The sequence below is a fragment of the Zosterops lateralis genome, assembly GCF_965231275.1.
Source record: "Zosterops lateralis genome assembly, chromosome: 6".
Classification (NCBI taxonomy): Eukaryota; Metazoa; Chordata; class Aves; order Passeriformes; family Zosteropidae; genus Zosterops; species Zosterops lateralis.
In genome coordinates this window covers 46,712,944-46,740,384 of record NC_139761.1, presented here as the reverse complement: position 1 = coordinate 46,740,384, position 27,441 = coordinate 46,712,944, and the positions used below count along the sequence as shown (strand labels likewise).

At 40.1% G+C, this 27,441-nt stretch overlaps 1 protein-coding gene across 9 annotated transcripts in view; it reads right to left on the bottom strand.

Annotated features, from left to right (window-relative positions):
* Window positions 1–27,441, bottom strand: part of BRSK2 (BR serine/threonine kinase 2) — a 305,794-nt gene that overhangs the window by 40,493 nt on the left and 237,860 nt on the right. For 5 of the 9 annotated variants that reach the window (XM_083864353.1, XM_083864354.1, XM_083864356.1 and 2 more), the window contains exons 9-13: window positions 20,589–20,620; window positions 15,074–15,238; window positions 14,238–14,335; window positions 9,197–9,347; window positions 5,355–5,420 (exon numbers count right to left, since the gene is read on the bottom strand). In XM_083864353.1, the coding sequence (XP_083720479.1) occupies window positions 5,355–5,420; window positions 9,197–9,347; window positions 14,238–14,335; window positions 15,074–15,238; window positions 20,589–20,620 (512 nt within the window). The remainder of the gene's footprint in view (window positions 1–5,354; window positions 5,421–9,196; window positions 9,348–14,237; window positions 14,336–15,073; window positions 15,239–20,588; window positions 20,621–27,441) is intronic. The other 4 variants (XM_083864355.1, XM_083864358.1, XM_083864357.1 and 1 more) reach the window with 1 other exon arrangement.

Genomic DNA, 27,441 nt, shown 5'->3' with positions numbered 1-27,441 from the left:
TTTGAAAGTCATTCCAGAAAATATCTAGCCAACCTCTTATTTGCTTCAAGCATGAATTGGGTGGAATTTTCTACTCCTCTTTCCTTGCTCACTCAAAGCCAAAAAAATCTAAACTGAAACTTCAGGGTATGAGACGCCTGACAATGACCTGAATGAATATGCAATAGGTGTGCAGTCAGGCTGGGTTAAATTTCATCACTCTTACTTTTGGGTGTTTGAAAGGTACAAACTGTGCTTCCTCACACCCTGATTCAGGGAATATGTATAGAATACCTTAGATGTTCCACTGTCTTACAGTCCCAACCATGCAAATAACATTGTGACAGCTTTTACTGGGAATACTCATGCTTGAGTCGAGTCTGCTCATGGTAATAACCACTTGTAAGATGAAGCCTTACAGAGAGTGCAGAGGAAGGAGTGCAGGTGTTGGTAACACACTTCTTCCTTTCAGCCCATACAGATGGTGATGTTGAACGGCACCACCCTCCTTAATTGGCCAATTATACTAAAGTTCCATTTATAAATGGTTTAGAGAGAATTAACAGATATTGAAGCAGGCTGCAAACATGAGAAGTAAATGTTACTAGTGCTAATTAGCTTTCTCAATGTGAACCCTCTCAAGAAGTTTTTACTGTAGTCTGTAATGATCTATTACAATAGTTTTATTAAATCATTTATTAATATAATATTCTCCTTCTCTTAAGTATTTATAAATGGAACTTTAATTTGAAGCGTGTTGTTCTTAGTTGTACCTATACTGCCTTTATTGAAAATACAGAGCTTTGAAGATATATCTGTCTCTAGGGCCATCTGTTCACCTCTTAAGAAAACATATTCTAAAAAGAGAGGGAATACCCAGCATTTTTAAATAGCACAGACGGGATTCAGTTTCATAAAAAAAAAAAAAAAAAAAAGAAAAAAAAGAAAAGAAAAAGAAGAAAACTGGATAAATTAGGATCCAAATTAACTGGAAAATACCAAACAGATACAAAAGTGCTAAACGGAGAATGGGTTTCATTCTCAGAAGGTGTCTGGTATCTGCACAGTGTCTGAAGATAGTTTTCTGTGCCCATAGACATTGAAATAGAGGGACAAATAAGAGAACAAAAAAAGAACCCAAAAGTAAATTATATGGAGTGTGACTCCAACATAAAAGCACACAAACACACACAAAAGCACCAAAAATGCTTCTTCCCACATCTCTCTCTCTCTCTCCCTGTTGTAAAGCCTCAGTCACTGAAGTGTATCAGCCTGTATTATATTTGGAAATTGCAAATGAAAAGTTTCTCTACAAAGTTACAACAGGTCCCGCAAGAGGAATAATCCAAAACTAGAGCTTACCCCAATGGATCAGCACTCGCCATCCTCGGAAAGGGAAAATAAAGAGAGAGGGAGAGAGAGGGAGAGAGAGAAAGAAAGAAAGAGGGGTATGGAGGCAGGTGGAGAGAAGAGTAGGAAAAGCAGAGTGAAATACTGTTCAGAGAACTGAATGGTCATAATCATTGCCACCGGTGCCTAAGTCTTTCCAGAGACCAGGAACACTAGGGGGACAGTTTCATTAACCAGAAAAAAATCTTTTGTCCCATTCACATATTGCAGATACATCCAACTTTGGCACTGGGGAATATGGAGAGGCACATTCTTAGGCTGCAAAAAAAAAAATATTCCCAGTCAAATCCCAATTAAAGCAGCCAGCAGAGCAATGGGGTTCATACTTCATGCTGCATCTCTTCTCTGCCTCTTACATAAGGCACAGTTATATCACACTGTTATCCAGGAAATTGTTCTTTTTGTCCCCAGTTTGTTCAGTGCAGTGTCCCTCTGTCCCCCAAGCTGGTCTGGTAAGAAGAACTTTTTTTTTTTTGCCACAAATGAACTGTGAAATGTATTGGTTATTAAAGCTTGCATTTCTGAGCCAGCTTGGGAGCCCAGGGTACAAGATTGTAGCTCAAGCTGTGAATCTGCTTTGGTACTGCCTTATTAGTCATGATGGTGTTATAGTCAGGAATTCAGATCAGCTAGAACGTACCAGCTCAGCATCCCAGCACTTATCTCTGTGGATGCCATCTTGTGCTCCAGGATCTCATTTTTCATTTAAAATAAATTCAGTCTCTGGGTCTTGTAGGTTGCAAAGGAAATCTTTCAAATGTGAATGGAGAATAAATCAATGCTGTGCTGAAAAGAGTCTGAAAAAGCAGTTCTAAAAGCAGACTGAATCTCTGGCACCTTGACTTTGAAGGCTAGTGACAATTGAAAACGTCACTATTCTTAATTTTTATCTACTAACTAAAGCATTCAAAATGGAATTAGAATAGTCAGGTTATTAAGTTTTCAGGGGTGCAGGTATGCAAACTCAGGAAAGTGTCACCACCTTTTCACATAAACAAAGATTAGATTAGAAATAAAAAAACAGCTTGGTGTTATTAAGCCAAATTATTTTCAAGTTAGATGCATCGCTTTTTTTCCTCTCTGTCACTTTCTCTCTCTCATTCTCTCCATTTTCAATAAGAGGCTCCCAAGCTGCCAGAGCTACCTCTGGCTGGGTGAGGAAAATCCATTTGCCACAAGACAGAAATGCCAAATTTAATATATGCCCAGTAGATTTCACAGTTTACTGCTTAGTGCAACTAGCCATGCCTCCAGTTACATCAACATTGCAAGTGCTGGGCTGAGCCACCAAGGAAGTTTTGAGAACAGTTAAAATGAAAACGTAGTCAGAATAGGACAAAAAAAGCTGTTGTGCTATGCATTGATAGAGAAGTGGAAAGAAGCATTACAGTAAGTTCTTTTTCATGTGTTTGAGTGACACTCCATTTATATTTCAGCCTGTGGAGTGCAAATTTGAGTAAGATCTAATTCATATATATACAAATATATGTATATATTTAGGAACAAATGCTGTCTTCAATTGTACCTGTACCAATCTATCTACAGTGATGTAACTGAGAAGAGCAAATTGACACCCATTGTATATATAGGAACCTATGTGTATATTTATACAGAAAATACACCCATATTCAGACATGCAGAATAGTAAAATGTAAATAGAATGGGTGCAAGAAGGTTCAATAATGTTTCTTTCAAGTCATTTTCCCAACAGGGAAGGCACTGAAGAGGTTAACAAAGAGAATGGAAAGCAAATTGACAATAGGGTAAAGAAAAGGGGAAATGAGGTTTAAAAAAAAATGAACAATCCCAGGACACAATAGACCCAGAAGCGCAGACATGTGCATTCCCTGTAATACCGAAGCAAGTGAACTACGGAGCTGCAGCAACCCAGATACAGAAGAAGAGAAGCACTGAAAGAGGGGGTGAAAGAAAGTCAGAAATTAAAAAAAAAAAAAAAAAAAAAAAAAAAAAAAAAAAAAAAAAGAAAGGGACAGTGGCCTCAGCTACTAAGACAACCATGTGCATCTAGAGGGAAGGGACCCTTAAAGATGCAGTATTCCTTTAAAAAAGGTATCATAAAATTGGACAATTAAACACTGAACAAAAATTTAATGGCCACCCTGATTATGTGACCCCATTTTGCCGGGGTCCTCTTTGCTGCCTATTCCTTCCTTTCACGTGGTTGTGTGCAGATCTAGAATCCAGGTTCTCTCACATTCCCACCACTGAGGTCCTTCACTTGAACTCTTAGAAGTGGGAGGGAGGTAAGATCACAGCGAATGTGGTCCTCAAAAATTCAGCCTGGTCCTTGAATGAGCAAGACTGGGTGACCCTCATGAGTGCTCTAAACTTCTCCTCCTGTTGTCTGAAAAATACCTGCTTTGAGAGGGAACACAAAATGCCTATGTGGATTTAAGAAATTCCCCCAGAAGATATGGAAGTGTCATTTCTTCTGCTCCTAACACAGTTGTAGCAGTTGCCAGAGAAGGACAGAGGGAGAAGGAATGGTGCTCAGAACATCTGCTGAAAGACTCCTTTTTTGTCACAGATAAAATTTCTGCATCTCTTTTACTGGACTTGATTCCTAATTACTATGAAAAAGCTCATCTTTGGAATAACTTGAGACTAACTTTTAATGCAAGAAGTGCCACATGTTCAAGAGCAGAACTTACATATAGGGAGTGTCAGAGAAAGGAACAGGAATTTCCATGTCCATGCTAACAGTCCAGGAAAGCCCAGCCACTAAAGGCTGTATAACCACTACTTCCTCATGGCTGTGGAACTATAAGGTTGGTATTTTGGCATCTTAGAGAGGGTGCTTTACACATCCCATGAGGCACAATCTCTCCTGCAGATGCATGATGTTCCTCACTGTGGCAGGTTCAGGACTTGGAATGCTGACCACAGAAGACTGCCTCAGACTGCAGAAGGCCAAAACAGTCCTCCACACACCCTGCAAATCTCCTGAGGCTTAAAGCCCACCCTCATCTCTATGTAGAAAGATTTCTATGAAAAGGCGAAATGGAAATAAGAACGGTTTGCCAAGTCCATTGGTTCCTTTAAGGAAGCCATTGCTTCTCCCTTTTTGAATTACATGCCACACTCATAACCTTTGGGTAAGCTAAGTGTTTATCCAAAATGTGTAAAGATTACATTTGGATGAAGAATTATCCTTTGGGATGCCAGTTTTCAACACAAGAGAAAAATTCTCTTCCTCTGAGACCAAAATTTTAGAAACAACATGTACACTAAAAACCTTCACAAAAGTATGAACTTGTTTTTGTGTTCATGGATTCACATAAGTCCTTTTAAAGTCCATAAATGTGGTGGCCTACCTGTCTTCCATTGTGCCTCTCTTGATAGCTGGGAGTTACCCTTTCTGTTGTTCTTCAGCATCTGTCACTTGAACTGCTAGATTAGAATCATCCTGCAAAACTCCTGTTTTCAATCATGTTTTCCTCTTGTGTCCTCTGGGTAGTCTTAAACAGTTTGTCTCTTACAAGAGGTCCTTAATATTTTGTTTATCAGACTGAATTTTTTCCAGGTTTCCTATCACTGTTGTCACTCACTCAGTTGTGCTGCTGTTTCTAATGCTGAGAGTGGAACATTCTGGGCTTTCCTAGTGTTTTATATTCATATCCTTCCCAAAGAAGTCTTAAGCAAATAAATCTTCTACCCCAGGCAGAACTTCTACTCATGGCAGAACTGAACCAGAAATAGCAGTAGGATGAAATTTTAGTGGGGAAATCATTGTTACAGTCCCAGGCTGCACTGAGGATAGCCTCAAATGAATGGAACTGTACAGAAATATACACAGTGTGGAGCTGTAAATATCCCACCCTCTTTGCTTCTCTCTAAAGAGAAAAGAGAGAACAGCTCTGTCCCCACACAGAGAAGGTAAGTACTGCATCTTTAAGGTCTCAGCAGTGAGGTAGAGGAGAGGAACATATTGTCAGTGTTTATACCTTTCTTCTTTGTTGAATTTGGGATTGGCTTCAGAGATATCCAGGCTTTTACTGAACATTGTTTTACTATGGCAGGAACAAAGCGAGAAAACACAGTTACTAGTGTGGACATTTTTATAAAAGAGAGTCACCTGTAGCAATGCTGGACACCCAGCCCCCCAACCCATCCTCCCCTCTTTAAGCAATGCTCTGAAAAACCTTTCTTTAACTTTACAGCCGTAGCTCATGCCTACACAGTTATCAATTTCATTATCTTCCTCTGACTTCTGAGGTCTAAGATGACTTCCCCCATGCATACTTGTAAACCCTGCTCTCCTTTATCCAATTTAAAACCCAGGTACCACCTACTTTGTCACAGTGTCCAGGGAAAACAGAACACACCTGAAGGCATCAATTGCAAAGCATTCATTACCCACGACTTTTCCAGAAGACCTCAACACTAAACATGCACTCAGAAAAGGTTAAAATGAGACCACAGAGCCTCTCAGAGGAACAGTAATCCATTTTGTATTCTAATTTGTAGGGTCTATTACCACTTAACTCCCAGCTCTCGTCCCTATACTCAGTGTATAGAGAAATGCCCTTCTTTCTCATCTTGGGTCTGAATCCCTGCAGCTTAGAAGTGAAATTCCCTGTGCTTTGCTAAAAGGGCAGCTCTCTGTAATATATTTCACTGGTAATATGCTTCACTGTTTCACAGAACACTGCTTCCTAATGCTAGCTGATCTCTCATGCAAGCTCTCCACTTCAAAAACTAGAAGAAAATGAATAGTTAATGAAGCCCATTTTAGAATGGTTTTTGGACCCTCACAGCAAAGCTGCTGAAAATTTCTGGCATATCCCCACCGGATTCTAGCTCCCATGGAATTCTTCCTAGTCTGTGTGCTTTTAGCACAAGGGACAAATTAGCTGATGTTAAACTAAGCTCAGAACCTACTTCTTTTCTTTTGACATTTCAATGAAATACCAGATAGTCTGAGAGGTGGGGATAGCAGAACAGCAGAAGTAATTAAGATATATAATTATGAACCCATTTAGTTGACAACTAGCAGGGAAACTCAAGAATTAACTAAACTTAGTCACCATTTTTAGAGGGGCTAGAGTTTGTGCATACCAACTTTGCCATTTATCAAGATCCATTGGAGAACACCTGGAGAGGTCGGCACAAGCATTTCAAGGAGCCTGTAAGCTCCACAAGCAGCTTTTGTGTGAGTTTCCCTTGACCATTATTCAAAACCAAGTCACTGAAGGACTATATTTTTCACTTAATACTTTCTCAGCCTGTAAGGCTGAAGGCCACCAAGTTTTAAATTTCATTGAAAGATATGCCCTAAACAAGCCAAGACCAGACACTTGTAGGGCCCCCACATGGTTACCAAAAGCACAGATCGTGATACAGACATGTAAACCCTAGGTTGTAACATAAATCCTCTTTATGCAAGCAAACATCTGTTTACTACTGGGAAAGAGGACGGTAGGAATAAATCACAAGACACTTGGGTGTGTTTTGCCCACTGGTTAGAAGTGTATCTTTGCCAGCTCAAGGAAGAAGCAACGGCACTGTGTCTCCAGATGTTTACACAAGTCATCTGTGTCTAAACAGGAGGCCTGATTCCATGGTCAATCTTCCTAGTATTGTAGGACAAAAGCACTGAATAGTTGTCTCTTGAGATTAAAAAAAAAAAAAAAAAAGGTAATTCTTAAAAAAACATCTGCCTTGGGGATCTAAACCCTACTGCTTTAAATCCACTGTCAGTGGGTCATTTCATGGAATATAATATGCAACTAGCCATTAAAAATCCCCATTCTTGGTGGAAGGCACTTGTCACTTTGTCACTGACTGCTCTGACAGATGGTGCCCCATCAGCAATGCATCGTCCCCAGACACTCCCCATGCAGTGGGTTCGTTAATGAAGCCAGTTCGTGTTATAAAGGACTGTGCTGCCAGCAACACAAAATGTGCCGTTGTCATCTCTGGATGTGGATGGGATGAATTATGGAAGCTCACACGTGGAGTAAAATAACATCTTTCCTTTAACCCCTTCGAAAACAAGTACTACCATACCCATCATCATCAATCATGGTCTTATTACATCCCTTTCTCCACCCTTAATCACACTTTTATGTCCGTTCCTGACTTGTGGTCTGCATTGCCCCATATCTCTTTTGTGCCTGCAGGTTTTGCTTCCTCCTTAAGCCAAAGTCCTTCTTTACTGATATGTAGCCTGGATATATTTTTGCTGTGAACTTATCCCAGACCTTTTGACTTCAACTGTTTCCTCATGTGCTGAATGGAGTGAGACATTTAAAAGCAAAAGAAATACTCTGGATAGCAAGACACAGCTTTGCCTCTTTAGGCTTCTGAATCCAAACTCAAAATTCAGAGCTGGAAGAAAAGGTTTGAGTTCTCAGAAAATGCTGTGATCAATTTAATACCTCCTGTTGGACACTCCCTGTGAAGGAGCCTTGGGGTGGGGAAAGTGATTTGCCTCTGCCTGGCTCTGGGAGCCTCATGTCCCATGCATCTCCCAGCAGCAGAGTAAACACTGCAGGTGGAACAAGGAGTCAGTGTTGTGCTCATCCTTATTCCTTTGAGGCCTACTAGGAACACTGAGCACACCCTAGCTTGAACACTTCCTTCATCCACACCTCACACCAAATCACATATTTGAGACAGTTTTCCAACCTACAATATGTCAAGAAGTCCTTATGGCAGTTTCAAGGCCACATATCCAGTCTGAAAAAAGTCCTAGCAGATTCTGGAAATCACCACTTTCTTCACTCCAGACAGAACTGTAACAATTGCCAGGAAAAGCTTCCAGCAATTCTAGGGGCCTCTGGAATATCTATGAAATTATTTCATGTTCTTCTCCCAGTTCTCAGTCAGCAAAGGGAGCTTCTGGGCACAGTAGGCTTTTTTTTTTTTTTTTTTTTTTTTTTTTAAACAGATCTTAAGAGCTGAACAAATAAAAAATTATGTCAAAACAGAAGTTACACCATCATCATCATTCATATATGGGAAGTGTTTTTTTATATTGATTGATTAATATAAGTGTGAAACCAAATGCACGTGCTTCCCTTAGGCAAGTCATAGGGACTGAGGAAGCAACTTCCATGGTTCACATAAGTGAATTTCCACAGTTCACTTACTCTCCCAGAACTTGCCTTGAGGAGACACCATTTTCCTCTGTTGTTTCTCCACAAGACTGACTCTTTCATAGAAAAGAGGCAAATTATATATATTCCATTGCTTTACAAGCATGTGGTGATTTATGTGCCATTCAGATGCATGCAGCACATTTTGGAGGCATCTACAGGGCTTTTCAGATTCAAGTAGTTTTGATGACATGGAGCATGGTGTTCATTTAACTTCAGGTGCCCAAAAGCTAGGAACCTAATCCAAGATAGTCACCTAGATTCCTGTTGTAGGCTCTGGAGTCAGAGAAGAACAAGCAGAAGGTAATTTATCCTGTTTGACAGGATGTGTCTGAGACCTCCCAAAGCCCTCACGTGTCCTCATTGCCCAGTCAGCCTGTAGAGCAAGCTTAGACTGCATGCCCATGCCCTCAACAATTAAAAAGAGGTGAGATGAGTCTTGCCCAGAGGACATGGTGGCTTCCTGAGGAATAGTTGCAAGCAAACAGAACCCTTAAGCCCCTGGCAGGATGTCTGGTCCTGTGTGCACAAGCACTGCTGTATGCCAGATCATGTTGCAAATGTGACTGGAAGTTGCAATGAGTCCTGGTGCGAACAGAAAAGCCCCACAGCTCCTTTGTATGTACAACACAAGAGAAGGGAGCAGACCCAGGCAGGCAGGGCTCCTGGGTGAGGCAGAGACCCACCTCTGTCCATGTTGTGCCATTTCAATAGCTCTGCGAGCAGGAACTGGGGATCCGCCATCTGTCACACTGAGAACCTCCATCGACTTCCTCTCGGGCCGCCGCTTCCCATGCCTGTTCAGCATTGGGGAGTCCACACGCTTCCTGGGGGGATCTGCATGGAAAAAAACTGCTGTCAGCTCAATTTATTTGTGACTTAACTCATGCAGGTTGGTTAAATTCTCTCTCAACAATTTTACTCTCACACCTCCCCTACAAAGACAGATCTCTTCATGATGGAAGTGAACATTCGCAGTCTCTCTCTTCTTCCGAATTTGCAAGCATTAAGACATAACTTGCAATCCACCTGCAGAGAGAAGGAGCCTTGCCACTGCCCTGAAGGTATTATGAGCACTGTAAAATAGAGGTACAACTATACCACAGCTTGCAGAAATTAGCTTGCAAAGCTGATAACAGTAATAACAGGATGATACAAGGTGACAGCACAGACTATAGCACAAGCTGTTAGGCAGAGCATGAGCCATCTAGGGATCCTGTGTATGTACTCAGGTTGCTAGAGCTTGCCTTCCACATCCCTGCCAGCCAGATTAAATGTGACACAGGGACATGAGTACACTTTAAATTCAGAATTGCATTCTGCTCTGAAAACGTACCCTTTTTTTTGCATCTTTAAGATTAGATTTCAGGTTTTTCTCACTGATTTTTATTTTACTTCCTTCAGAAGCGTTACAAATTAAACATGCTTGTCTACCTGAGAAAAATCTTCAATGAGAGGCACACCACACAGCTTTTACTACTATAGTAAATGAAATGCTTTACACTTTTTATTGTGTAACAATTCTGTGAGGTATCAAAGCACTACTTTAGCTTTGCAGAGTGAAAACTGAGGTATAAGAGTGAGATATTTAAAGGCAATTAATTCCTAAAGCTGTTCACAAACATTTACTGAGGTTCTGAGAATCACTTAAATTGTTCTGAAAAGAGTCTTTAGATACTAAAATGCATTGCAGAAGGTGACTTGCCAAATCATCCACACCTTCATGGTGAAGCAGGGAACCCAGTACAGAGCTCCGGAGATGTTTTACTGCTAACATCTCTCATGGCATCAAAACAGTATAAAGGAGAAAAGTGGGAAAAAAAACCAGAAGGATTTTCTTTCCTTTACTTGGGCTATTTCAGTCCCCTGCCTCTATTTATATACACGTTTTTAATTTTAGTGGAGAGTGACCACTTGTTAAAGAAGGCATCCTTCACCCCTGCTGTAAGAAAGAAGCTCAAAGTGCTCAGTCCTTAAGGGTTCTTCTTCTTCTGTCAGGACTCCTGTGCAAAACCAGAAATACCACACTTGACAATTCTACCTCTACTGCCTGCTCTTTATTATCCTGCCCTCCTCACACCCACCATGTACTTGTTTCTTCTCTCTCTCTAACATCATGTTTTTTAGAACAAGATCTCTTTGAGGCAGAGCTTATCCTTGAAACAATGAGCATAAGCAAAGATGGTTCAATGCAAATGGATTAGTGATAACAACTGACCCCATTTACAGTATAACCCAAGTGTTCTTTGTGTTAGCAGTAATAATGTTCCTCTTAAAAATTAATTAGAAAAAAAAAGGGGAGTTGTATCTCACTCCATTTCAAACTCTATCCAGTAATAAAAAGATAGTAGAAAATGGTATAGGCAATGACACCCAGATAAGAAAAAACAGAGTGCATAAAGCTGACAGAAAAACAAAGGGAGATAAACCAAATAAAGCATTCATATTGCATGACTTCAGCTACAGACATGTAAGTGGTAAGCTGGGACAAGGTTTAGATATTTCAAACTCTTTGCTTCTTCAAGCAAATTCAAAATATGAGACAGAGTTCATGCAACAGAACAACTGGTGGTTCAGGAGTGTATCTACAGTACAGTAACACATATAATGATGTTCAGAGTGTATATATCACAAAATGAATACAAGTTTTGTAGCAGAATATCAGACAAAAAAGGAAGGTAAAATAGTGCAGTTTAAAAGAAAGGAAGAAGGCAGATGAAGAAAGCATCAAATGTCAAAAGAATAGTGACGAATAAGCTCAAACAATAGAAATTAAACAAGAAAGATAGAAAAAAGACAAGGAAAATATTTTATGAACAGGTATTTTAAGTCAGCTTGATCCATGCATGTCCAAAACAGAAATGGAAATTCAGCTGAGTGACATTTACAAAAGTGACGGGCCATTTTTTTAAAAGCTGGACTTGAAAAGATAGCAAAGAAAAAATTTGAAGAGGAATTAGCTAAAAACTTGAATGACAGTCTTTTGTACAGCCATCAGAAAGAGAAAACCTGAAAGAAGGACATTAGCCAGAGGGGCCATGAGGGAATCAAAAGAACAACTGAGGAGGAGAAGGATATCGCCAAGAAACTAAATGATTCTTTTTATATCAGACCTTGCAGGTTAAGATGCTGGAAGATATTGATTTCTAATCTATATTTTAAGCTATCAAAGACAGAGAATAAGCAAAAAGAGAAGGTGGTGAAACAAACCCATAAATTCAGGAACAGCAATTCACAAAAGTGGATGGAAAATACATCTAAAGCTTGCATTAATGTGGCTGAGCTTCTAATAAAGGTATTTGATGCCTATATAAAATTGGCTACAATCCTACACTATACATGGCTGAGAGTAGCAAGTATTGTATGCACCTTTTAGAAGGGTCTGACTAAGAAATGACAGGGCACCATCACCGTCAAGTCTAAAGATAGTAAAGGATTAGTTAAATACACATGCATCCTGCCACAATGACTAAAGTGGTGTCAAACAAAAGCTGTAGAAGATTTTGCAGAAGGCCAAGAATTAAAAATAGGAAAATCTCCAGTATTTTCCCTTCTCTTCTTTGATTCTCTGGACATGGTGAAAAAAAATCAAGCCATAGTCCAGTGACAGTGCTAAGGATGTAGCATATATGTATACAACACCTTCTGAGTTTGGATGAGACATCTCTATATCTGTTCTGGCCCAACCTTTTGTTCTCTGGTTTATTAAGAAACTTCACCCCACAACATCCTTTTTATCAAGGAGATATTAGTTGACATTCATTCCTTTTACTGAGAAGTTTCTCATTCCCATGTTTTCGAGTAAAGAAAATGGAGCTGCACGTGAAAAATGTTGGAAGTGGCCCTTCCTTGGCCCCTGGAAGAAACTTCATACAGCTGAAACAGGCAAAGGGACGCTAGAGAAGAAGGCAAGCTGTAGCTGGCCATATTTTTACCTGCATCCATCCTTTCTGAGACTTAATATTCCAACAAAGAGGAAAAAGCAAAATATCCTCAGAGGCCTTTTTTTTTTTAGCAAGAGCTCAGACAATGCACAACGCTCATGAACGTGGTTTCTTCAAGCTGCTATTATTAAATTGTTACTTTTTCTCTGCTTTTCTTTCTTTGTGCAAGGCCACTGCTAATGGCTAATGATGAGATATTCATCAGACACATGACTGCTCCTAATTAAACCTTGCCCCATGTTCTCAGAGATACCGCTGGGAACAGAGGACGTGGAAACCCCCTGTGGAAGAGGAAATACAACGTACAAACACTCAAAGAATAATGCTCAAATATGCAGGAGAGGCACATAGATACAGTCAGTGTTTTCCTGTTAGGAAACATTTTCACTCCTTGCACAAAAAAATACAAGAGTGGACCATATTATTTCAGTTGAAACCATGAAAATATTTTCACGTGTGGAAGAGATATATGATGCATTTAGTGCATCACTACATATCCACTTACATGCTGGGTTTGAAGATTCTAGAGTCACCTTGTTTCTTTTCTTATGACAAAAGCATTTCTAAAACAAGATGATGCTGTCCTTACATGGCAGGATAATCTGTTTGAGTCAAAAGCTGATTAGCAGAGTGCTAGATGACAAACTGGACTGAGCAAGGAGCTTCTGACCACAGGACCTGCAGCTGGCACACCTACCCATCTTCATCAGGATCCCTGCTAACATGCTCTCTGTACATCCGTCCAGGAAGGAATTTAAAAATTGCTGTGTTAACTAAGAATTTTCATCTCTTCTCCCATAGAAGAGATTTCCCTGCAAAATTTTAGGGCCTGGAGCTTGGATAGGTTAATAATTCAATGAAGCTTTAAAAAATGCACTGCAATATAGCCTTGCCCTGAAAGCTTGTGAAATTCCAGGCTTTCCAGTGAAAATATAGGGCACTTTGCTTCTAGTCTTCAAAGTGCTGAAGTACAATACCTGAAAATCTCCACCCTTATATGCAAAATTCCGTTGCAGATCATTGCTAGAATTGCCTAATTCTTTATTAAACTTGTCTGCATGCAAACAGTCACTTATATAGTTAGCTCCTTGGAGAGCAGTTTTTCTGTTGTCTGGATTAGTGGAGCTCAGGAGCACCTTAAAAAGTCAATGAATAAATAGGAATAAAGTGGTATCACAAGAGCTTTATAAGATACATAATTTTATTGTGCATTAAGCTTTTAAAATCTTTCTAAGTCTAAAAGCATCGGAGTTTGATTTGTGTTCTATAAAACATCTAAATTAAATGATTCATACTTTCAGCAGTGCATGTATTCACTTACAGAGAAGAGAATGTGCACATATACAACTGCAGAGGGACGCAGCTACACAGCTTCTTACTAAATGAAGTCCATGAGCAGCCTTTCTGCAACACTGCAAGGAGACTTGTAACTAGAATATTCTGCCACTAGATTATACTGCTACCAAACCTCATCGCCTGCACAGAGCCAGCCTGTGGGTTCACAGCACATTTTTTAAGATTCCATTCAAGACCTACTTGGATATTTCTGCACTGTGAGACAGACATATCTTGAAAGATGAAGCCTTCTAGTTTAACCACAGAACAGACTTGCCTGCCCCAGGCTGAGGATTCTCACCAGTGCCGTGTACACCATTTCACTGGGAAGGTAACAGCGATGCTGGCATTTGGGTTTAAGTTAAAATAAAATTAGAATTTAAAAAAGAAAAGGTGAAGAGGAACTAATTCAGAGGGTTCATGGTGACTAAGGTCATATCTGCAGTACCTATTTCATTTCTAGGGGGAAGATCCTCATCTTCATGACTGGGATACCTCTCCTTCCGGTCAAGCAGAAGAAAATAAATCATTTTTTCCTGGTTTTCTCTGAAAAAAAAGAAAGAAAAAAAAATCTTTACATTTGGAAAGAAAAAAAAGTCAGCATGTACATAGAACTTTCTCATCAAATAAACAGTCAGTGTTATTCTAAGTGAATTGGAAGTGGTCATGTACATGACAGCTAGATACACAACCCACAGAGCTTTTGAGACCTTTTCTGTCTCCAACAAGCAGCTAGTGAGGAAAGGAAGTAAGATTCTCATGTTATACACACAGAACAGAGGCACAGGACAGTCAAGGTTACTTGTCCCCAGGAAGTCCAAACCAATAGTGGCAGCCAGACAGGGCTCCTGAACCTCTAAGTGCTCTTTCTACTACGTGTTCCTCTTAACACCTCAGGAGATACACCAGCTCTTAGGCATAGGCTTAAAATAAATAAAAATTTGGCAACAAAGGCATATCCAACACAAATATCAGCAATGATACCTCCCCACGTGGACTGTACAGCCCATGTTTTAATGAACTGACCTGGCCTGGCAGCTAGGGAAGAAATAGCACAGTATCTCCATTGCTGGTCAGGCTGTGAGCTTGTGACCCATGGAGCAAGAAAGGCTCAGTGCTTGCTCCCAACGCTTCACCAGCAAATGAGCAGCCAGAGGGTGAGAAGTTTTTACCAGTCACTCAGAGAGACAGACATCAGTTAAAGTACTCTCTACCTCTCCCCAGGTTCATAAGCATCCCAGCCCCTGGACACCCAACTGATATGAAGACTGAGCAAGTGCTTACTCTTCCGACAACAAGTCCTGTAAGAGTTTATTTCGGTCACGGAAGCAGCCTAACGAGTGCATGCTATCTAACACGTCTGGATCAATATCCTCCAAGGAAGGGAGAGAACGAATCTGCACCTTTCGAGGGATTGGTTGCTCTGGTTCTGGCTCATTCTTACCCCCTCTGCAGAGGAAAGAAGATGAGGGAGAGAAAGGGGGAGGGAAAGGAGAGAAAAGAAACATGAGTCACAAATGAACCCATACTCTGAAACACAGCCTGCAGCAACAGATGGAAATAGCTTGCTAAATCCCCACTGAGAGACAAGAGCTTCCAAGCAGACAGACATTATTCTCATAAGAAACTGTCATGACAGCTAAGACTGACCAGCAGGTTGTGGATTTGGGTCTTTAATGAGAAATGCCTGTGTTCAGTCAGCAAGGTAATAGGAACTTCACTTACCAGTGCCCTTGTAACAGAAGCAGCTGTTCAGCATCCTAATGCCAAACATTTATAAAACACTACATGTTTTTAGAGATGTTGCCTCACCAGCTAGCCAGACCTCAGACTATGAGGCTGAAAAGTGCAAGCTAAATGATTCCCTTTCAAAGAAGGAGCTCTGAACAAACCATCACTATTTTTCACGAATTCAGATTACAACTGGCTCTGCAGCAAGTTTCTTTCGTTAACCTTCCAATGTGATTAAGAGACCTCAGTGCTCAGGCTCCCACTTGACACACTTTAAAGGGTTCTGGGGGAAAACCACACTGCTTAATTACACACCCAAACATGACAATCTTTGCTTCTCTTAAGACATGCAAATTTGAAAATTTTGGCTCAAATGCGATGCCCGAGGTCAGTGGCAGACCTCAGAACATACCATTAGCAGTAGAACATATTACTCTTTCAAATGTAGTTAACAGGCTTTCTGCACAATTATCTCATCCCATTCACTAGGCTCAGGAAATATTGACTATTCCTTGCAATTAAAGGCCCTGACTGTAATAAACAGGTCAAGGTGTCAGGGTATTTCTAAATGACTAATGATATATATTGCAGACATCCTGAATATCCTCTGATTTTATTTTGGTAGGCAGTGAGCAATTAATGTAAACTCTATCCACCCAAAGAGGTGGGTTTGGTTGTGGTGTTGGGGCTTTGGTTGGAGAAACTGTCTACTCTCAACCTCTGCTATTTCTCAATGGCTGCTTTGTGTGATGTTGAAGTTTCCCTGTCCTGTGAGTGGGGTCCTCTCTTTCTTTTCTGTGGTACAAATGTGTGACTGCCAGGTCCAGGGTCCCAGCATGGGCAACGGGAATCAGGAATATTTAAACTGCATCAGATGTCACCATTTGCTGTTTATGGGGCTGTGTTTGGACTAGAGATCCTTCCTTTTGATGCTGGAAGAAATAAGGCAGCCACAACTTGTGAAGTTTCACAGTTTAAAATGTTCCTGACTCAATGTAAGCTATCCAAGTATCTACACAAAAAAAGGAGTTCCAATCCAAATGTCCTCAGCTTTTCTCGTGTAAGTTAGAAATCAGCTCTGGTAGGTTCATATACATGAGCCCAAGATCTCAGCCAGTGTACCAAAAAGAGAGCTAATGTACCTTAAAAAGAGCCAATGCAGATTATCTCCCCCAAGGTAAGAAGGCAATAGTAAGTCAATGTACCCAGGACAGGACAGTCACATGCTGTGACAATCACAGGAGATTGCTGAGTGCTACTTGCAATTCATTTTTAAGCAAGCTGAAATGCAGTTGTGAGGCATCTGCCCTGTTTGTGGGATGTCACTTGCAAAAAGACTCCTCAGAAATGTTCGCTTCATCTTCTTTTGAAGCAGTGAAAATGTGCTCAGCCCTACCTGGATACATGTCATAGAGTCAGACTCTGGTGTTCATTACATGGGTCATGACAACATGGGTCAGATCCCACTTCTTTTACAAGGAGCACTCACACACACTCTGTTCAATTTTATTTAATTTAGGGAACTAGAAGTAAACACAGAGGACACAGAATCTGCTCTCTGGGATTTGTTCTTGTGTGTCAAACCACTATAACACAGCTCCTGCTGCCCTCTTTGAGTCTTGCAAAAGCATCTGTATCTTCTGCAATGCCACCATGGTCCTGAATCTAAGGGCTAAACTAAAAAATCCTTGTTAGACTAAAGAAACATCTCATTTCTTCTAAGAGGTCGTTACCTCTTAGGATCAAGATCTAGCTCTCAAAATGTAATAAGCAATGGTTAGTTCATAACCTTGCACTATTAAATCCAGTGATAACATTAAGATAAATTCTTGCACGATAAACCTTTGAACAGCAGCTGAGTGTTTCTGCTTTTTAATGATCTACAGTTCACTTCTGAGAAGTATTGACTTAATGAATCATTTGTGTTACGAACAGATGTCCTTAAGGTAATTTAAAGAGATTAAAAAGAATTATTGTCTTTGAAAATTTCCAGGAAACCTGGGTTTCCCACTAGTTGCCCTAGTCTGAATAGAATCTACAAGTTTCTTTTGTATCAATCAGCACAGGAGACATTTCTAGAGAGCACAGCTTGCCATCCTCCGTGCACTCCAGAGTGGCATTTCCTTATGCCCTGCACCTGGTCAGCCTCAGACACAGTCAGGAATTTTCACACCTCCTCATCAGGTACAAGTAAAATCTGCAAAGAGGCGTCTCATCATTTGGCAGTGCAATTCAGAGCTTCAGGAAACGAAAATCACCGGGTCTGGGTTGTGATTGGCATGACTGCAATGCCTGTTCCATTCTCAGTCTAGCAGAGTGACAAATTTGTTGCATTGCAGCCCACACAGACATCAAACAATGTCACACAGTGACTACTGCAAATCACATATATTTTTTTAAAGGCCCACATGAATGTAATTGCTGCTTTAAAACCCACCCTCTTTTGTGAGGATCGGTGGATACAATGGCTGTGATTCCTGATCACGGTGGACTTTTTCAGTCTCTCCATGAAACTCTCTCATGAATCTCACTGTGATGCTCATTTGCATTGGTGCAAAGCAAAGCAGAACCAGTACACTTATTCTTTTTCTTATTTTAATAAGTGTGGTACCTTCAGAATTAAGGCAATAACCCACTGTTACAGGAGTGAGTATTTACCATAACAGGTAATTTTATTTGCCCTCTTGCTTTACTAAAAGATGTGAAAATAACTGCTGCTTATTTTCTGGTTTATGATAACCTGGATTTGAGGTAAAAATAAATGATTTCAATTAAAAAGGCTTGAGAAACCTCACTGAATTAATTTGGGTGGGAGAGCAAGAACTGGAGGTTGCTGACGAAAGGTTTCACTTAGGTTCCTTCTTTCCTTTTTTTAGGCTTGTGAATCATGATTTCAACTTTCAAGACCTCTTTCTCTGCCTGCCTAAATCTGCAATTAAATATTTTCCTCAGTTTTACAGTAGCCTCAGTATTTATTTGAAGAATTAAGTGAAACTGCTTCGATGTTCTGAGTACAACTTTCAGGTCAGTAACCTATATATGAAAAAGAATGAAGATTTTACATAGAATAGTAGAAAAAATAAAGAAAAAAATTAAGATGTGAGCAAAAGAGCCAGAGGATAAAACACTACAACCCCTTCTTCTCTGTCAGCATAAGTATTTCCAGGCAAAATGAATGCAAAGGGGTTGTGAAACATTACCAGATGAAAGCAGTTGGGTTTTGGAGGTGGCAAGGTTATTCACTGACTAAAATTAGCCATAGGATGTTAACCTCCTGAGGTCAATCCATGACCAGTACAGAGAAAATGAGGGAAAAAACTCATTAAAAAAGCTATTTTGAGCAGAAACTTCTTTTTAGGCAATCTGAAGAGACATCTGGAAGATCCTTTCTGCACCGACTACCCTGGGAGTCTAGAGGAGACTTGCTTTTGCAAACCTCCGTTTCTACTTCTGAAAACAGCCCCACATGCAATTTACTGTGTCAATAATCAGAGAGTCTGACCTTCATTGAGAAGTACAAGAAAATGTTCAAATGTTTATGCCTCCAAAGGAAAAAAAATCTTCAAATTCTAAATATAGACGGAAGTCATGAAATGACACCTGCACAATTGTGTATGTGAGCCTGGGACAACACCCCTTCAACAAGTAAAAAGTTCTAGGCAAAAATCTCGAGGAGGGTAAAAATAACAATATAAATTATCAATGACTTTTCATTTTATTTCCAGTTCTGATAAAAGCACAGAGTGTGTCAGCTGATTTCAGTCCATGAAGAAACAGAGGGGAACTATCTGTCCAATCTGATGTAAACAGCATTTACTTCTGCAATTGATAGCAAGATCTTATAGTAGGGATCTCAGAGATTACAATTAGAGATTTCCCCACCCTATTTGTTCCACATTTACCCATGAGAGTTTAAAAAAAAAAAAAAAAAGGAAAAAAAAAAGTATATGCAAGAAACCTCCAGTACTTCTTTGGTTTAAAAAGGTGCCATATCTGGTAACAGAAGATAGCACAGAAAAGCCATGGGCAGAGTGCTGCCACTATTTCAGGTGAACTAAGTTTTTTCTTAGTTTCAATTTTTTTCTTAGCTATTCAACAAACTGTTGAACCCCCTCAGGTACTACTGAAGTCATATAAATCCAGAGGTGAACATGGCACCTATTATAGAATTAAAGAAAAAACAAATAAAGAAAAAGTGGTTTTTCATGGTGACAGGCTTATATATCAATTCATACCATCCTCCAATACTTCTCAAGAGTAATGATGGGATTATGAAGGAAGGACATTCCTTATCATCCACCTGGGAAATGCTGAGCCTAAGAAATGTATCCAAGCATAACTTCCTTGTTTATTATGTGCAGTATTCTCCTTTGTTTGATTAGGATATCATAGTATAAAAAGTTTATTTACTTAGACTTCTTGAAATACTACTAAGGCTACACCAAGAGCAAGGTCACTTTTAAAAGCCATCAATCTTCCTTACACCCAAAGCACCAGACAGGCATGTACTTTTCTCACAGACCTCCTGTTTCACTGTCAGGACTGCTGTTTTTAATCAAGTCACAGAAGTACTCTCACATCAACAGGTTACAAGGTCAGAAGCAGCCTCTTGGCTATGAAGAAGGAGTGGGGATTATGAGACAGAGAAGCTCTTGCTCACAGGTGCTTACTTACCAATATCATCATTTTTGTTTCTACTTCAGAGAAAAGCCAAGATGCCAAGAAGGAACAAATGAAAGCTTTCTTGTCAAGAAGATATTACAAGGGATTGTCTGCAGCACTTGGATAGCAAACTAAATATGGTTGCTAGCTGGCTATTTTTTTGCTGATCACCTGGAGGTATCTCTTTAACACAGCAAGTCGCTGGAGTGAATGTCTTATTTCAAACTGTTATTAGTCATTGTACAATAAAAGTTACTGGGTTGGTACATATAAATGCAATTATATGACTAGCAAAGGGTAAAAAAAAAAAAAAAATAGATGTCTTTCTGTATTCTCCTCAGAGACCACTAGAATACCAGAATCAACAATGAATGTATGCGAAAAAAAAAATTAAAAAGTTACTTACATATACCATATGTGTTTCTGAATATGTTCTAGCTGTAAAGGAAAAGAAATCAAGGAATTAGTGCTGTAAAATAGAAAAGGTAACTCCACAAGTCATCCTTATTCAAGGCATATTCATATAAACCCAAAATTTGAGAGATGGATTGATGCATACAACAGGAACTTTCTGCTGCATAAAGAGCTGCTCATCCTAACCCATCCTACTGGAAATGACACTTTAATTTCAGACATAATCCATCAGTCAGGAGCAAATCCCAGGAAAACGCTAAGTGCAAGGCTTCACAGGTAAGTGTTTTGGAAATTCAAGCTTTTCCCTTCCCAGGTCCTTCCCTCTGTAATCTAACTACTCCTTTCTGTATATGCATAATAGTTGATCCTTTATACTTAAATTGCTTTTCTAGTTTTGTTTTGTAGAAAAAGAGAGAGGAAGAAAGAAGAAAAGAGGTTCAAACAGATAATAAACAAAATAATTTGTACATCTGTGGCATGATCTTCCTGGTTACAGGACTGATTTTAGATTGGCTTCACATTTATCATTAAAACCTAAGCACAGAGCAGAATAAGGTTCTATGTAATTTACTAATTCTGCACCTGAACAATAGACCACAAATTTATATTACTTTCCTCTTTCCTGTTCCACACATGAGAATTTCACTGTGCAATGAAGGACTGATTAAAGCTGAAAGTAGCCATGTCTACCTATGGAAGGCAGATTCCACAAACATTATATTTTTTCTCACAAGCACAGGAAAAGAAGGCAATATGATTTTTCCAAGAGAGATCCTTAACAGCAGAGAGAACAGAAGGTTCATATGACATACTTATAGCAGAACCTACCAAATACGTTTTGTTTTAATCATCACAGCAGAAAAGAACTTTTCCTAGATGTCCAGGGATTATTTGTTGTGTGGGCAATGTTTTTTATATTCATCCCTATGCAGCACCTTTGTAGGTGTAGGAAAAAATGCATACTCACTGCACATGGGCTCACATTTTTGCAACATTCAGGGGAAAGAGCTGGAAGAAAACTCATACGAGGGGAAATCACAGACCTATTACAATGGTCAGGAAGAATGGCGACAGCTGTCCTGCTCTTATTACATCCCACTTCCACAATAATAAGAATCAGAGAGAAAAAGAAACAAAAGGAAAATAAAAGATAAGGAACAGGCAAAAAACCAAAATCCCAGAGATATAAAGTGTTTGCCACAGAGAGCAAGGAACCAGAGACCTTTGTGCAATGGAACAACAGCTCTGTGTCTGGGAAACCAGCAAGACGTGAGTTTAGCTCTATATGAGATCATTTTTTAAAGTGAGTCAGGGCTTTTCCTGAAAACAAAGAAACAATGGAATGCAGCTTAAGAGAGCATGACAGGAGGCTGGAGGGGACTGTGTGGGAGACAAACAGCCTCCTTTAGACCCCAGAGTGTATCAACACTGCAATCAGAGGTGCAGTTGGCACTCACATATCTATCTGTCTTATAACCAGCACCAGTGCCCGTGGCACACACACCCACCAGCCAGGCAGACTCACACAGCTTCCAGCTCTGGCCTCAGCCCTCCACAGTAATTCCCCTTCATGACAATTCCCCTGTGTTACGTAGTCTTCTAAACCCTGCACTATCAGGAGCAAGGTGGAGTATTCCTGACACATGGCCATCTCCCATAGAGATAAAGATTCGATTTGGGAGTTCCCCCAACAGCCTGGAGACACAGCCCTCTTCCTTCTAGTTCTGTACAAGCTGAGGTACAACCACAGAACATAAGGAGAGACTGTTTTGTACAGCTTCTATGGGGCAGGACTGTAGAATTGTTCCTTAGCAGATGTACAGGTTCTGTGAGGATCTGCTAAGGGGTGGACTGTGCCTCCTGCGCTGGTAAAACCCACATCTACTCATTATTTCCCATACACCACATGGAGGGCTGGAGAGATTAATGATTTCAGACAAGATGCAGATGATACAGCTATGCAATGTCCAAGCCTCTTTCATGCTTGCTTTTCCTGCTGCATTTTCTGTCTCCATGGGACACTGTGCTCTTGTGCGCCTGTGATACTGCAGAAATGCCATGGCAAAGCAGACAACAGCATTTCACTTCCTGAGTTAGAGAGGGGAAAGAAAAGAGGGTCACCATTTCATGTCTTAGTCACAGAACCTCTGGGCTCCTTCAGAGAAGATGTCAAATGCCTTCTGCCCATCCCTGCTGATCAATCTCCTTCAAACTAATGAACACACAGCATTTTTCTGAAAGAAAAGTCTTGTTGCACCTTGACAGACATTTGAAAATGTATGACAGCTCTCATGACTGCTGTTTATCCACATGTCTGCCCTTCAATCCACATCAAAACCACTGCTGTGAAACGTGCTGGGATATCCCAGATATGAAAAGTATTCTACAAATCCATTTCCTATGCTGATTCAAACATAATTGCATTGAAATGTTACTAGAAGTATGCTTGCTGCTGCCAACATCTTCACTACTGTTTTAAAGGTAATTAATTAATGCTTTGTTGCTTTTTGTCTGCATTAAAGTGACAGGAGGGTTATAGGAGGGCGATTGGTTTTGACAAGCAGAAGTCTGTATGCTTTCTACTGTGCAGTGCAGGGGAGGGAGATACACAGTGGGAGCTATTCTCACTCCTGCCTTCATTTAAACACAATGTTTAAATGCATTTATGTGACAAAGACATTTAACAACCCTCCCCAGAGGGTTTTTCTTGCTGTTTGCACATGAGTTTGCCAAGTTTAATACCATTTTATGGAAGTTGTAAAAAATCCAGCTTCCTAATGTCTCCTAGTCACTGCAGGCAACTGTCTCATGACATCATCTCTGTAACAACAAAACATGCTCGGATCCACTGCACATGCACAGTCAGAGAGATTTCTGCAGGCTAAGATGCTGTAATGGAAGGAGATGGAGAATTCCTTTATCATGGTTTTACGTAAAAATCCTTCCAAATATTAAACTTGTACACTGAAGAAGCATCGAGGAGCCTCTCTCACAGATGAGAGACCCACTGTGATACAAGCTGCACAAACTCATCAGAAAAAGAGGTCTCCTCCCACAAAGAGCTTACGTCTGAATTCCGAGGCAGGGAACAACAGATGGAGACAGACAGGCAGATGGAAAACAAGACAGCGCTGTCTACATCCTCGGCACTGATCTCAGCAGAGCGGTTGCCAAGCTAAAAAGTTCTGACCTGAAGAAAAACTTTCTCAAAGTCTGTGGATATAGATGAGGGCTTCTGGGCTTGAACTCATGTCAAATTTCAAGCTTCCCTGTCCAGAAAGGGAACAGCCTCAAACCCATCTGTGCACCCACACCTCAAATGAATCCTCTTCATCCAGAAGATCCCCTGGTCTGAGCTTTAAACCTCCTGTGTAATGTCCAGACACTGGTTTTTCCTGGCCACAGGGTTCAGGGTGGCAATACAAACAGCACTGGTAAAACCATTACCCATTTCAGCAGTAGCAGCTGTACTAAAGCAGCCTCCAGGGACCTTGACAAGGGCAAGTATCACTGTCCTGTGTGCATGGGGCATGAACAGGCCCTCAGCAGCCTAAATACATCAACTGGACAACTACTTCCATTCTACAGGTTGTAAAATGAGGAAGTTTAAATGATGGAATAGGCACCTTACCATAAGACCTTCTACAGAAATGAAATCAGGTGGGTTTTCCCTTCTTCATTTTTGTAACATTCTTTAGAATCTGCAGGTCATCATTAGCATACATCAGAACCAGGAAAAAGCAAAATCAGAAAGCAGAGAGGAGAATCTGAAACTATGTGTAATTCAAGGAATTTTTAGGTAATATTCAGGGGTAGGTATTTCCACCTATGTGGACACTCAACATGGAAGACAAGTCATTCTACTCTAGTATAAGATTTCAATGCTAGAACAGCAACAGCTTTATTGGAATAGCTTATGCTGCAATATCTGCTCAGATCTGCTCTAGAAGCAAAGTTTCAATAGTGCTTATCCATCTTTAAAAGGAAAGTGCCTCTGCCCTTTGCCTTTGTCCCAGAGAAGAAAATACTGGCTGAGAATGCAACTGGTTTTTACCACAGGAGCTGTAATTCTTTGCTGTAGCAATGCTGAATCATTTGAAGAGCACACAACTAAAAGAAACCTCATCCTGCAGTACTTTAGGCACCCAGAGCACACCTCCCATAAGCCTTCTCAAACTTTATTACTATTTCATTTTCTCTCCTGACACTATTCCTACTAGAAGGCTGTCCCAGAACCCCACTAATATGCCTAAAATCCTCCTTCTAGTTTCTAGCCTACTTCCCCATAAGGCCATTTGTTTTTTGTGCCAGTATCTTCCCTTAGCTTAAATAATCTTTCTCTCCCTAGTAATTACCTCTAATGAATATGCAGATGACCAGTACAACCCTTCTTAGACATCATCTGTATACATTAACTGAAGCTCTTTTAGGCCATACTATTCAGACAGATTCTTTCAAATGCTGATCATCTTGTACTCCTTCTTTGTTTGATTTCAGCTTTCATAAATATGGGTGGCCAGAAATACCATCACCAGGAGCTAGGATCAACTTTTAATGAAGAGTTTATGTTTAATGAAAGTAAAACATGAATTCTTGTATTTTACAAGATGTTTAGTAAAACAGGCCCACTAAGTGAGAGTGGTCAAGGATGTTCCACTAACAGTATTTGAGGCTATGTAACACATGGTGGGTGTGAACAATATTCCACTAAGACAGAATAAAGTCTTGTTCCCACAAATGAATCATATATAAAGAAAGGTAATGCCTGTTTCTTAAGGCTGGAAAGGGCCAGCAACAATAATTCTGAGTACCATCCCCTTCATTAATCTCCTCAAGTTCCAAAAATGAAGTGAATGATGACAGTTAAACGTGAATGCTGGTTCTGTTTTTGTTGATCATTTTAACAGATGGACTGGGGAAGGTGTGGGTGTGCTGTGAAATGGCAATTACTGCAGGGAGGGAAATGCAGTTAGATGAAAAGAAAAAGAGATACAAATCAAAAAATGAGGAACAAAGCAGTGAGGGGAAGTGAACAATGAAAGAAAAAAATTCTAGTGACCTTACACTTCACTATATTTTTCTGCTGAATTCACTAGTGAGGTATTGAGCAAATGATCAGTAATGGCAATAGCTACGTCTGTACTTATTGTACCCAAGCTGCAATTCTGCTTGGATCTTTGTATAAATATTGAATTGATTCAAGTGAGATATTTTCTAGGAATAGAGGCCTCAAAATAAACCCATATTTATACCCTTTTTCACAGGACACAGCTAAAATAGAATTCAGCTTTCTCCTCAGAATGAACTCTATATTCCCAGCTCCTGTGCAGTAAACAAAGAGCTCCCTTCTGCCTGGCAATCAAAGCAAGCAGCTCACTAACAGCACAGAGTGTGACAGCAGCAGGGACAGCAAACCCAGAGACCCTCAAATAATGAAAATAAGACTGCAGCTATTAACAAAGAACCATCCTTTTTTCCTCTCAGCTCTTTAATATGTATTATTTCAAATTCTTATTCATAATTCAATGGTTAATGCTTGCCAATAACTACCTGATCTGGGGTTTTCTTACCTCCCTAAGGAAGTAAGAAGTTAATTTTGATCAAGAAAGGGAGGGGGATGGGTGTCACTCTGAGACCTTGAATTACCTCAACTGCTTTCTCTCCTATGCATGTACATTCCCAGCTGTATTGAATAGCTTTGAAACATTTAGGGCCTGTCTCTGCCCTGTGGAAAAACTCAGAACAATCTGAAGAAGGATCTAACACTTGATAATCTGCTCCCTAACAGACCATCGGCACTAATATATTTAAGGAAAAAAACCCAACAAAACAACAGAGAAGCTGGTATGTTGACATCACAGAAAGGAAGCTAAGCTTGAGAAGGAATTGGTGACTTTCTTGGCCATGAAGAACAGCTGTCTCACGTCTCAGGATATTGCCCTGCAAACACCTCTGCAGTGTTCTTTACGTGAATATACTTGTGAAAATGTTATTCTTTCTTTAAAAATCTGTTTCAAATAGGTCTTTTAAAATGCCTAATATTTCTTTTCCAGTCAGTGCTATTTATGTACTGCAAAATGTGATGGCTGCTGGATTTGCAAAAGCAGAGATACTAGAAATAACATGAAGAACTTTTCCCCTATGCCACCAGATATAACATGACCTGGATTGGTAATTAATGAAAGAAAAGCGCAGCTGTCAGGTAATATTGTAAAGAGCTGTGAAGGGAGTTTCAGTTAACTCCTTAGGAGAGAGGTGTCTGCATCCCAAAAGCACCGTCACAGCTGGCACAGACGGATGCTGTTGTTACCAATCTCAGCAGAGAGGCCAACCAGTGATCTGAGAGTTTATTTATAAATATTTTAGCAGACTGAAGAACCAGGAGGAGTTTTAAATTTACATTTCTTTATACATACTCCCACTCAGAATCTGTGAGCTTAGTAAATCCGTATAAAATCGTCACCATGGCCTGACAATAGGATTTACAAGGGCAACGTACCCATAAAGGCACACGCCTCCACTGACAAGCAGGCAATCTTACTTTCCAAAATTATTTTAATTGCTAATGTTTTTTAATTCCCTAAAACATTAACACAGTGTTAGTGAAGGATACAATCACCACACAGTCCTGACAGTAGCAGGGTCTCTGTCGTAGTGATGGGATGTATCCTAGAGTCAGACTCAGTGCTGAATGCCAGGAGCTCAACACTGTGGGAGTAGCAGTGCTCAGGACCACAGGGCACAGGATGAAAGAGCACACTGGCAGACAATTGCCCTGAAAGCTGCTAGAGAATAATGCAGAGCAAATGTAGGATAGAATACAATGCAGCTTATGTGAAGTGAGA